Source organism: Anthonomus grandis, chromosome 16, assembly GCF_022605725.1.
Source record: "Anthonomus grandis grandis chromosome 16, icAntGran1.3, whole genome shotgun sequence".
Lineage (NCBI taxonomy): Eukaryota > Metazoa > Arthropoda > Insecta > Coleoptera > Curculionidae > Anthonomus > Anthonomus grandis.
Genome location: NC_065561.1, coordinates 16565281 through 16579427, shown reverse-complemented (window position 1 = coordinate 16579427; position 14147 = coordinate 16565281). Strand labels below are relative to the sequence as shown.

The window sequence follows — 14147 nt, the reverse complement described above, 5'->3', positions numbered from 1 at the left end:
AAAACATTTTTTATAATATTCTGTTGAGTTGAGTAAGTAAGGTAACCCAATCTGGCTACGGCGCTATTTCTATTTTAGCAACACATGAGTCAGACAAGAATGGCATGGTGGTAATGACTTCAAGTCATCTCGGTAGTTGTCAAGACTAAATTCACCGCGTGTTTTTGGGCCTAAAAGTTATGCCGCGTGCGAATATTACGAGGGGGGCAATGGACTTTCCTCGTTATAGGCCTGGCCGTTACAGTGACGGCGACTATTGCCGTAACTTTAATGGTGAATCACAAATAGAGCAAAATCAAGATCATCATTAGTCTATGATGTAATTTCAGTGTGAATTTCACCTTAAAAATAGATGATTGTGATTTGGGTATTGACGTAAAACATGTCACATGAAAAGATCAAAGGTTGTCTGAGACTCTTGAATCCTTCTTTGGTATTGGAAGAATAATGCGATGACCATTTTTTCAACAAAGTTTTCCTAACAAATACGTGACAGTAAATGGTGGAATTTAATATCGTTTAAAAGTAAGCACCACCAAATGGTTATGTCCATCCATGGCTTTATCTTGTATCTCTTTTATTTCATAAGAGTTTTTGCTTGACGACATCTAAGGGAAAGCAATTCTATTAAGAAAAATAGTACCATATTCAAATTTGTAGGTGAATGTGGTGCTAAGATGTTTTGACATTAGTTTCTTAGATGGCGTAATGCTTTTTGTTCATAAAAAGTTAATTTTCTTTGTAATTGTTTGTCAATCCCAATTACTTGGAGTAATATAATCCAGACAGATAATTTCTGGATATTTCCTTAGATTGCAACCTCAATTGTATTCCCCCAGAATCCACATGACAGCCTCATGTGTTAATATGAGATTTTTAGATGTATCATCCTACTAACTTATTTAGTTTAATTCGAATGGATTGTAATGTCTACCAAGGAAGTAATCTCTTAACAAACAATTTTCTGAACGCAAATGCCTAAATCTTGGCTAGTAGTAGAACCTTGTCAAATGCTTTCGAGAAGTCTGTACGTATAGTATCAATTTGCAAATCTTTAGCAAAATCTTTAAACAGGTAATCGTGATAGGCTTGCCTAAAAACCATGTTGATTGGTAGTAATTTGGTTTCCATATGGTGACTTTGCTACTAATGCATAAGAACTCCTTGGCAATTAGTTTCCTCACTTGTGTTTCTATATTTAAATGTATAGACGAACTGAAGGAAATTATTCATTTATTCCAGGCAGTCGTTTCTCTCCCTTAAAGTAAAAAATCGACCCCAATTGCCTAGAATAAATATAGTTACTTATTCTAGGCAGTAATGTCACTGTAATTTTTTGTCGTGATGACACAATGGTATTTTTGATAGTTTTGAATCTCTATGCACCATTTTCCAATTAAGTTTTCTTCACAAATACTCCGCAAGCGTCATTGGTCAGTCATTCTAGTAGTAAATGTTATTAAAAGCTCACCATCGTATCGTTTTTTTCTTTTTTGATCGTTTTCTTTTTAACTTATAACGTTGAACTGTTATTGTAAGTTAATACATTGATTACCGCACGTATTCGTTGTCCATACCGGTATATTCACGAGAAACGAGACAGTAAAATAATCGGCAAAGTGAGTAACTGTACATTTGATTATTAAGTTGAATTAGAACATTGGATCTATTACTTAAATTGTTTTTTTCCAAATTTTACTCTTCTATAGTAGAGTGTACTGTATTATTGTATTTTTCAACAATTTCATCCCAAATGTCTAGCCACTGGTAATTTCCTCTTAAGCTAAAATTGTCCACATTAATAGCGCTACGGGTGCTAACCGCTATAGTAGCACTATTAATTAACTTAATAATAATTAATAAAACTACTACTAATTAATTTAATAAGAATGGTAAATCTTAAATTAGGCAGTACCGATTACGAGGTTTGTCGAAAGTATTTTTAGGTTGGCAGTAGTGTTTTATCGTTAAAAAGCTGGGGAATTTTCGGTATTCTTAAGTCGGCAATCAGACATTTAAGTTTCGAAAATGCTGAGTATTTTTGGGTCGGAAGTTCCACCTTTACACCCTTGCAAATTCAAACTGTTTTTGTGTTGGCATTATTGACTTGCCCTTGACAGTTGGTGCAAATTAGGTTCTTTTTAGGTTGGCACCATTGATTCGCTTTTGCTAATTTTTTAGATTGGCAGTCCAGGTTTTGTTTTTAGTCGGACATTGTTGGTTTTTCTTTAAAACTCATGATAACAGGTTGGTAGTATTGATTTGAATGAGCGCAAAATTCATTAAAATACTTATTGTAAATAAAAGGTTTTTTTTTGTTGGCAGTATTGTTTTATCCTTGAACGTAAGCGCTATTGATTTGCTTTTTAATTTAATTTTTTAGGTTGGCAGTGCCTTTAAAACTAATGATATTTCTAGGTTGGTAGTCTTGATTTGAATGAGCGGGAAATTTAAAAATATTTGGAAATTGGTGGGGTTGTCTGTCTTTTAAATACTTATAGTAGATTCACATAATTTTTATGTTGGCAGTACTGATTTGGTATTAAACGGTCATGATGTTCAGAGACTCAAACATTCAGGGGATTTTTTATTTTTTTCCTGTAAACAGTCGGAGTTACGGAAAAATTGTTTTTTTTTGCATTAGCACCATTGATTTGCTTTTGCTAATTTTTCAGGTGTTTGCCTTTAAAACTAATGATATTTCTAGGTTGGTAGTGTTGATTTGAATGAGCGGGAAATTCAAAAATATTTCGAAATTGGTGGGATTGTCTGTATTTTAAATACTAATAGTAGATTCAAATAATTTTTATGTTGGCAGTACTGATTTGTTATTAAACGGTCATGATGTTCAGAGACTCGAACATTCAGGGGATTTTTGATTTTTTTTACTTTAAACAATCGGAGTTACGGATAAATTGTTTTTTTTTGCATTAGCACCATTGATTTACTTTTGCTAATTTTTCAGGTTGGCAGTGTGTTTGCCTTTAAAACTAATGATATTTCTAAGTTGGTAGTGCTGATTTGAATGAGCGGGAAATTTAAAAATATTTTGAAATTGGTGGGGTTGTCTGTCTTTTAAATACTAATAGTAGATTCAAATAATTTTTATGTTAGCACTACTGATTTGGTATTAAACGGTCATGATGTTCAGAGACTCGAACATTCAGGGGATTTTTGATTTGTTTCCTTTAAATAGTCGGAGTTACGGAAAAATTGTTTTTTTTTGCATTAGCACCATTAATTTGCTTTTGCTAATTTTTCAGGTTGGCAGTGTGTTTGCCTTTAAAACTAATGATATTTCTAGGTTGGTAGTCTTGATTTGAATGAGCGGGAAATTCAAAAATATTTTGAAATTGGTGAGGTTGTCTGTCTTTTAAAAACTAATAGTAGATTCAAATAATTTTTATGTTGGCAGTACTGATTTGGTATTAAACGGTCATGATGTTCAGAGACTCAAACATTCAGGGGATTTTTGATTTTTTTACTTTAAATAGTCGGAGTTACGGATAAATTGTTTTTTTTTGCATTAGCACCATTGATTTGCTTTTGCTAATTTTTCAGGTTGGCAGTGTGTTTGCCTTTAAAACTAATGATATTTCTAAGTTGGTAGTGTTGATTTGAATGAGCGGGAAATTCAAAAATATTTCGAAATTGGTGGGGTTATCTGTCTTTTAAAAACTAATAGTAGATTCAAATAATTTTTATGTTGGCAGTACTGATTTGGTATTAAACGGTCATGATCTTCAAAGATTCGGACATTCAGGGTATTTTTGATTTTTTTACTTTAAACTGTCAGTGCTGTGGAATATTTCCTCCTGTTGGCAGTATTGTTTTACCCTTAAAGAACAGGTAAAATTGTTTTTTTTTTGTATTAGCACCATTGATTTGCTTTTGCTAATTTTTCAGGTTGGCAGTGTGTTTGCCTTTAAAACCTTAGAACATTGAAAGGCCTTTCAATGTTCTAAGTTTAAAACTAATGATATTTATAGGTTGGCAGTGTTGATTTGAATGAGCGGGAAATTCAAAAAAAATTCGAAATTGGTGAGGTTGTCTGTCTTTTAAAAACTAATGGTAGATTCAAAATGTTGGCAGTTTTGGTATTAAACGGCCATGATCCTCATAGACTCGGACATTCAGGGGATTTTTGATTTTTTTACTTTAAACAGTCAGAGTTACGGAATATTTCCTCCTGTTGGCAGTATTGTTTTACCCTTAAAAAACAGGGAAAATTGATTTTTTTTTTGCATTAGCACTATTAATTTGCTTTTGCTAATTTTTCAGGTTGGCAGTGTGTTTGCCTTTAAAACTAACGATATTTCTAGGTTGGTAGTGTTGATTTGAATGAGCGGGAAATTCAAAAATATTTCGAAATTGGTGAGGTTATCTGTCCTTTAAATACGTACTTCTAAATACTTTAAGAGACACGGAATATATTCCCCTATTAGCAGCACTGTTTTGCCTTTGAAAAATTGAGAAAATCAGTGATTTTTTACGTTAGTACCATTGATTTGCCTCTGCAAAACTTTAGTTAATTTTTTGACACTCAGTTAACACCTTCAGTACCCACTTGCACATTCCGATCACTAGTTGATAAATTATTAGTTTACAATGAGTGTATACAAGCTAATTCCAGCAAACTTTGTTAATAATTTACCTGAGTTTTTCATATGAGCAGCATTGACAAATGTGAAAAATTTACACTCTAGCAACAACCAGCTTTCTTATTACTCTCTGAGGAAAAGACTATTTCGCCATTATATTTGTATTAGCCACCTTTAATTGAATTGCGTTAAAAAAAGTTAAAACTCAGTTTTAATCTTCTCCTGAAGATGCTCACGAACATCGTTAGCGAAACACGTGTCGAAAGTAAAAATAAAGAGTTTTTGTTAGTAGTCTATACTCAACAGAAAAATCCCTCTGTACTTATCAGTACATCTAGAACTCCATATAGACTCTTGACAAAACTCTTTCTTGAGTTCCGAACTACCGAGATTTAGAAAAACGCTACTTTGCACGTGAGACCTTAGTTTGCCAGTAGTGTATACAAGCGAATTATAAATATTTTTTTTATTTCTTTATACAGGTTTTCACGTGAACTCTATTGAGAAATACTGTAAAAAATTAAAATTCTACCAACCATTTAAATCCTTTTTAAAAATATATTAAAAGATGAAATAGTATAGGTTTAATCTAGAATTTCGTGTACTTAGTATATCGACATCCACCCTCTTCTACGACGTATCTACTTTAAGTAGTTTAATTATTTTACATAAAAAGGCTCGGGATTTTTTAATCAGGGAATTATAATTCGGTAGTTTTTTCCTTAAGAATTTAGATCAGGCAGCATCGTATGCTGGCATGAACTAACACTATCGTTTTCTCTTTAACTTATGACTTGTTATTGCAAGTTAATAAATTCATTTCCGCACCCAAAACCTTCGTTGGTCATACCGGTATAGTCCCGAGAAACGGGACAGTAAAATAATCAGCGATTCGGGTAAATAGTACTGTATATTGATTTTATTAATTCAAATTAGGATCAACATTGGATCTATTCACAAGGTCCAACAGGACCAATGTTATTCATAATATAAATCAATATGTGACCAGCCAGTAATCAGAATGTAAAGTTTTCCTTCTTAGTTGATGATTTTACTGTCTTACTCTTCAGGGATATACCGGTCTAACCAAAGAAGGGTAGTAATGTTTGATAGGAATTAATTAAATAAATTGAATTGTTTGATATAAATCTAGAATATTTAAATGCTCATAGGTACTTTACACTCGGTACTTTTCCTTTCTGTAGTTGCCGACCGGATTAGAAATTACTGATACGTTAACTGAATGCGACTTATAGCTCAGAACAACGACTATCTACTGTCAATTCTATAGTAAATAATGTTATATAGGCCAACGACGTTAAAAAAGAATAATAGCGTTTTACCTACTCCACCTTTACTCACTACATACAGGAAGTAGGCAATCGAGAAAACCATGACCAAGACTGCTGCTAAATAAGGACGAAACTCAATTTACGCTGCGTTCCACAATAACTGTAATGCTGCGTCTCAGACTTTATCAAGGTTTCTTGGGGAAATTTTGAACACACAGTTACAGTGGGAAGCTCATGTTGAGCTAGTTGCAGGAAATCTGTTATGCAATAAGTCTTGTCGTGGGATCTTGGGAACTATAATTATCATGGTTATGGAAATGTATTATCGAATATAGGGTTGTCAAGCGCTTGTCCTGTCGGGCAACCTGCGGAGGCATATACTATATATTTCTAAATAGCTTATACATAGTCGAGTTATCCCTCGAATATATTTCCTAAATCAAATGTAGATGATGACAGACCCCGTCACTGTTTATAACCCGAAATATATTCGAAAGGAATGAGAAATCGAAAAAACAAAACGCATGGGGGACTATTTTCGTCGACGCTGTCAAACACCCTGACATTTGGCCGGAGAGGACAGAAAAGCGTCCGCATATAAATCCGCAACTCACGCATTTTTATTGGCCCTTTTCTTGGCATTTTATTGAGGGCGCCCGTTGGCTCTGTAAAGCATGCCAATGACCTGAATATATTTTGTCGTTTATTACACCCTCTTGTTTTTTTTTGTCTGTTCGGGTTAAAAAAAAACTGGATGAATATGAAATACAGAAAAAGGTCGACTTTTTATTTAGAATATGTATCAGGGTTTCCTAAATTAGAGCGAGTATTTCAATATGCAAATAACACATTGGAAAGATCAGCTGTTGTTGGCATGGTTATTAAAGTGACTCTTTTATCTCTTTCTAGCGCTATGAAGATTCTGCTCTCCAAACTGCCCAGACCTTGGATGGTGGACGAGAAAAAGGACGATGGCTATACCGCCCTTCATCTGGCATCCCTTAATAACCACGTAGAAGTAGCGGAACAACTTGTGCTACAAGGCAAAGCGGATATGGATGTGCAGAATATCAATCTACAAACCGCTTTACATTTGGCTGTAGAAAGGCAGCATACGCAAATCGTGAGGGTGAGTTCATTATTTTTATTGACTTATATTTCAGGTTAATTTTAATTCAGGTAATCTGGTTCCTCTAATTTTTTTAAAATTTGCACAGTAATAAACAATATTGCATGTATAGTGGTTAAATAAAAAAAAGTAATTACACTGCGTCTGGAATCTAAAATATCGCAGAGTCTGGCAAAGCTTTCGTAATGATAAACCGTGGCCAGATTTGTTTTTATTTCGTGGAATTACGGCATAAACTATCATGAGAAAAAATTTCGGAACATGCCGAATACACGAGCGATAACTTTCTATTTTTGCTATTTTAATATTGCAAGCGCACTGATTTGCTGCTTTATAGAATCGGTCAGGATTTTATTTTTTAATATAGTGTAAGTGTTTATTTATGGATTAATGGAAGCAAAAAAAATAATTCGAAATTTAAACTAATTTGGATCAGTCCAAATAACACAAACTATATCGAAACTTCATAATATCCAGGTAATATTTTCATAGATTTCGAAACGCAGCGGGTATATTATTTTAACATTACCATATTCCATATGTTCGATCAATATTGCCGATTATCCAGCAAATTTCCACTCATAGAGAGTATGCTATACAAGGTGGTTCTCCAGGAACTGCATCAGTGGAAAACTAGTAATAGGAAAAAAATTATATTCTATCTGGTTTGGTTCATAGCATCGCATATTCCATGCATAGACCAGGAATGCTATAGTAATAATAAATGGCTTTTCTTAACAATATTGTAACGAAATTTAGGAACACACTCCTCTCTGGACCACACTTACTCCAGGAATACTCTTTTATGTCAGAAAAACACTTTTATTGACAACGTTAAAAACTGACTCGCGTTGACTGTCATTTAATTGTTTCCAAAGTAAACAATAAAACTAATTAAAACTGATTCATATCAGGAATGGAAACATTTTAGAAATGTTTAAAAATGTTGTACATTGTTTTTGACGATGGATACCAATAATTTCAAGAGAATACAGGGTTCAAGAGAAGTACAGGGATTTACAATAATAAGGCCCTCAAACAAAATGAACATTATAGGTGAAAATAAGAAACTAAATGTAAATAGCATCTTAAATAAATTTACACACTTTATTACGAAATCACGATCACGGGACTTTAACTTCATTGAACTAACAATTGATTACTCTCGGCGATGCGGCTCCTTATATACTCGGCAGATCGCCGTTCCGGAAGATTCCCGTTTAATCTACGAGATGTCGTGCTGTGTACCACTTGTGTCATTCCGGAATGACGGAGAATCAGCTGATTTTTCGGTGTTTACAGTCTGGTTACATTATTTTATCTACCATACCTAATTAACAGTCAAATAAAAAACTATAAATTAATAAAGAGGTCATAATTTTGTTGCTATTGGAGATAGAGACGTGATTCAAAGCCTAGCGCATGCCCTAATCAACAAACTAAATTTTATGCATCAATATTTTTTTTTTTGAAAGTAAATAGTTTTTGAGAAAAATCCTAATTTATCTTGGGAATTTATAATTATGTTAGGTGATATTTTAACTTCATTATTTCTTTACTGTTTACTTTAGTTTAGTTATAAAAACTTAAGTCAAGCATGCCTCAATTAATAAAGTGATTTTTATGCATCAATAAAAAATTTTTTGATAATCAATATTTCAGAAAAATAAAAAGTTCTTCTTGTTGGCCCATTTTTATATTTCAGGTGATTTAAAAAAGATCATGATTTCCTTGCTATCAGAGATAGAGGCTTGATTGAAAGACTGACAGGTGCCTTAGCAAATAAGCTAAATTACGAGAACATTTCAGTAAATAAATAAAATAGAATGTTACAGTTATAAGAAATTCTTCAGCAGAAATATTGTAAAGACATGGACAACTTGGAGCCATTTCGTAGAACCCTATTATGAATTTCATTCCTGAATAGAAGGCTTTTATATTCAGAAATGAAGCCATTTTAGTTCTTTATATGAAAGTGTAATGTGTTCTGAAAATAAGACTCCTCAACCCTCTGTATTCGGGATTTACTCTCTTGATCCATATAAGAATCATAATCAAAATTCAATCAATCAATAATGAAAATTGCTTAGTACAAGAGATTCGCATAATTCCTTTCTAAGCTTGCGGTTTGAAAATGATTCAGCGTTATATAATGCTTTAATTTGCCTTGTCTTTAAGTCAGGTGAAGAACTATCGCTCAATCTCCATTTTGTCTAACTTTACTAAAGCCTTTGACCTGCCTGCATCATTTTTGCGAAATGCATATGAGCCATATAGCAATTGTCAACTTGATGTAATATACACGAATTTTGCTAAGGTTTTGATAAGTTGGACGAGGAAATTATTTCCAAAATACTTTATAAACTCGTACTTATTAGATAGACCTCAATTTGTGGACTTTAATAGATTCAGATCAGCTACCTACATTACCTCAAGTAGTGACTCCTTAGGAGAGCAATCTTGGTCCATTTTTGTCTTTAATTTTATAAGTGTTGCCAGTAAGTTTCTATTGTTTTCCGTCTTGTTTCGTCATGAATGCATGCAGCTGCAAGCAGATCTTGATAGGGTTTATAAATGAAGTTAACTGATCCATTTAACCTTCAGAAACGTAAGAAGATATGTTAATTTTTTTGCTCAAAGATAACACTGCCTTTGGTTACGTGATAAATGATACTACACTCCCAAATTGTATAAGTGTACCGTAAGATCCTTATTTATAGGAGCTTGAGCTCTTGCAAACAACAGTATAACTTAGAAAGATTTAGCTCAGAACAAATTTGGAGGCAAAACTCTAGATTTCATAACAGCCGAAGCATTAGATACAAAAATAGCGTCAATTAAAGAACTTCTCGTAGCGTTTTTACCCGTTCCACAAAACCAGTCAATTGATTTATTTTACATGTACACACTAAACACAGTCAGTTACGATTACTAGAAATATTTATTTACACTGTATTTATTTACTACTATTTATGTCGATTTAAAAGTCGCGCCAATATTCCGAATTGAACTGGCCTCCTAGCGGCGGGGGGTAAACCGTTAACCCGGAAGATTCGTTAACCTTCCCGTTAAAATATTGGTGGTGTGATATAAAATCTATTTGTAAAACGACGTTATGAAGAGAATATATTAATCTAGGGCAAACTTCGGTATTCTTTGAATTCAAAGTTTCCATTTGACATGCCTTCATATGTCTATAGATTCATATTGGATCTTCATCTGTGATCTTTTTTACCTACCTGTTATCAAATATGTCTCCATGTATCTCCAGAGATGTCGTGCGTCGTCGAATTCTTTGGTATTTTGCCTAACGAGTGCGTTTATCTAAATTATTAAGTTGGACATATGGACGCTTTATATGGATACCAGATCTTAGAACAACAGCGATAATAAAAGCTTCCAAAGTAAATTGACACTTTCAGTAAATAGTGCAATAAAATGTTCGAATTGCTGAAACAGATCACTATTCCTGAAATGTTCATCCGTAAAATTTCAGAAAGTCCATAGAATTGTTGAAAAGTTCTATGTAAATATTGACTATTGGGTAGTTTCAACAATGGACTTCAGTTGTTTGGAACCTTGTGTCTACTTATCAAGTATCTCAGCTCAACACGCCAATACAAATACGCCAACGGCGTTCACGCATTATTTCTTAATGTTGCAGTTAAATGCTGGTGGTAAAAATTATTTTCAATTAATTGCAGATTGGTTTAAGAAAAGCAAACTAACATTAAATGGGCAAAAAACAAAATATATTAGTTTTACTTCTTACACCAGAAATCTTCCCCCAATAGGTGTCAATTCCTGCATCACCGTCCATAAAATATTTGGATATTATTGTAGACCAACATCTTAAATGGGATTTACAATTAAAGCAATTGACCAATAAAATTAAAGGTTTAGTTTCAATTTTTATATATTTAAAACAATACCTAAGTATCAAGAACTTTAGCATAATATACTATTCGTTGGTTCAATTTCATTTGACATATGGATTGATCGGGTGGGGTGGTGTCCGGGATTGCCACTTACAGCAATTAGGCATCATTCAAAAATGGATACTAAAAATTATATTTGAAAAAAATCGACTATTTCCAACCAATTTACTTTATAGGGAAACAAAAATAATGGACATGAGACAACAAGAAATAGGCTTAATCAAATGCGCGTGTTGGTAGGAATAAAAAAAATATTGGTCAGCGTCATTTCAAATATTTAGCACCGAAACTTTATAATATTATACCAAGAACCGATACAGGAAAAAATGTCTACAGCAACGTTTAAAGTTTATGTAAGGCAATGGATTGAACAGACAGATGCGGCTATATTTCATCATTTGGTGAATAACTTGTAGCTTCTTTTTATTATTTACTATCTTATGTTCTTTTGTTGATTCCTATGTGCTACTGTGAGTATTTGAATTTAAGTAGTGTTGTCTTTTCCTATTGTATGTGTTGTGCAAGACGTGGTTGTCCTTATTTTTTATGTTGTTTTAAAACCGGCAATAAGAATAATTGTATATGGACAGATACAAATAAATTATGAGTGATGTATTGAAATACCATTGATGGAATATTTTCTCGGACTTGACAAGAAAAACCCGATATTGACCTTTAAACCCGAATTGGACTATATATATCCCTAAACAAAAGTACCAACAAGCTTCTAAATAGACAGCTTCGGTACTAATCGTTTATTTTCTTCCTTGTACTTGTACATAAAGTAGAATAAGTATTTTGTATTTAAATTTTGTAATTTTGAAAATAAACGTATTATTATTATTATTATTATATGAGTGTTGACCATCAGGCATAGCATTTGCTCTGAAAATGTCGTTAGCTCTGCAGCCTTCTGACTCTTTTCCAAGCATAATCAATTTCATTTGACCACTTCGTTTTCAAATTTCAAATATCGAATCTAGTTTCTTATAGGCCTACTTTCTACAACATTAAAGTACATATTATTATGTATGGCGTTGACGAGAGACATACATATATAGAGTATAGGCATCGACTGGTCAAGTGTATCAATAATAATAATTTGACAAACACTCACCACTCACCAATACTTGTAAACTACTCGCATTACTCGGCAAGTATTCGCCAGTGACAAATATTGGTCAAGTACACTCGTCCGAAGCCTATAGTATTTTGATAAACATACAGTATTTAATGACATAACATTTATAGCAGATATCCAGTGGTTACATGCTCTTTATCTCAGGATATTCATTGGACAGTCCGCGTGTCCCTTTTTTATGCATTTTTCAGAGTTTGTATCAATGTGAAAATTATTCTTATTAGCACAATCTAATTTCTTTTTAATACTAACTTATTTGCAAATATTTTAGCTTTTGGTACGCGAAGGTGCTAACCTAAACATAGCAGACAAAGATGGCGATACGCCGTTGCACGAAGCCTTAAGGCATCACACATTATCCCAACTGCGTCAGCTTCAGGATGTCCAGGACGTAGGCAAGTTACTTATGGGTCTCGGCACCCAAGGGTCCGACAAGAAATCTTCGGCCAGCATCGCGTGCTTTTTAGCCGGCAATGGTGCTGATTTAACTATTAAAAATAAGAAAGGTACTATTTACATAATATTTAAATTTTGCCACTATGATAAAACAACATTTGTTTTTATACCAGGTCAAACTCCACTAGACCTTTGCCCAGACCCGAATCTCTGCAAGACCTTGACGAAATGTCACAAGGAAAAGCAGAGCGGCGAAATGGACATGGGTCCGCACCAAAACACTCCGAACTCAAACGTCACTTTGACCCTCGAGGAATGTTTGGTTTGTTCTGACGGCAAAAGAGACATTTTGTTTCAGCCCTGTTGTCACGTAACCTGCTGCTCAGCCTGCGCGCCTCGAGTTAAAAAATGCTTGATTTGTCGTGAATCAATCACCGGCAGAATTAAGGTAAACACTCAAATGTCCCTATCTTATACCGTAAACTGGAGGCACTTGCACACCTTTTTACCACCATTGTAACTTGACAAAAATTTCATTGTACCGACTTATTCAAGGGCTATCCATGGCTGGCATTAAAATTGGAAGAATCCAGTCATGATTCTCAAAAAAAATTGTCAACTTGGAAGCCTTTGTTAGCATCACTCTCTGACTCACACCATTCATTCCAAATAAAGACTTTGTTGTCTTAGACTAGATTCATAAATACATGCCCGACATTTCGTGTATTGCATCCAAATAATTGCACCTCTGTAGTCTTTCCAATTAATGTTGCAGATACCACATTGGGTCTTGCTCTTCCTGGTAGAGAGTTGCTGTCTGCATGACAAAATGGTAAATGAAAGAGGACTTTCTGGTTCTTCTGAGTTTAAGAATCCTTAGGAGTCTATAACTATTACTTCCAGAATGGACTACTTCTTCAACCATTACTTCCAACTTTGACTTTTACGTTTCTTCTCTCTTTCAACAAATCAACCAAGCTGTTGGCTAAGACTCTTTCGATGTCTGCAACTTCTAGTCCATCAGGAATGCGTTTAAAAACTACGTCAGGCTTTGCAGGATACAAACCAGTTGCTCTAAATCCTGATTTGAGGTTCTCTGCTATATTTTGACTTAGCTCTTTCTACAATTTGTCCAGTAGGTTCGAAAATTATTCTTTCGGGATACAGCCTTGGAAAAACGTCTTTTTTAGCATTCATAGAAAGAATCGTAAAAATCCATATATGTATGTATAGTTTTTTTATTCAAGTTTTTGGAAATTATGTCCAAGAGGAAAGACAGTTTCAGGTAATTGAAGGCATAACTCTATTTCTCGTGCTCGGATCGGCTTAATTTTTGCATTAAAAGTTTCATGTGAACATTCTTTAGCTTTTGCTGAATCACGAAAATCCAAGTATTTGGAACTTTTTTTTTATCGAAGTTTTTGGAAATCATGTCTAAGAGAAAAGACAGTTTCAAGTAACTGAAGGCATAACTCTCGACTCTCATCTTTTTTTCTTGTAAACCAGCCATCTCTATCTAACGGTCACAACAAAAAACCGGCGAGAAAACACAACAAAAACATAACCTAAAATAAAAAATAAATTAAAATACACGTGGTGTGCAAGTTATCCCGGGATGAGCAATTTATACTATATTACTTGACAAAAACT

The 14147-nt window shown here is 33.7% G+C and overlaps 1 protein-coding gene across 1 annotated transcript in view; it reads left to right on the top strand.

The window, feature by feature from the left end:
- The window catches only part of LOC126745834 (E3 ubiquitin-protein ligase MIB1), a 760932-nt gene that overhangs the window by 736128 nt on the left and 10657 nt on the right, over positions 1-14147 (top strand). The window contains exons 10-12 of the mRNA XM_050453854.1: positions 6803-7022; positions 12373-12607; positions 12671-12945. Of these exons, the coding sequence (XP_050309811.1) occupies positions 6803-7022; positions 12373-12607; positions 12671-12945 (730 nt within the window). The remainder of the gene's footprint in view (positions 1-6802; positions 7023-12372; positions 12608-12670; positions 12946-14147) is intronic.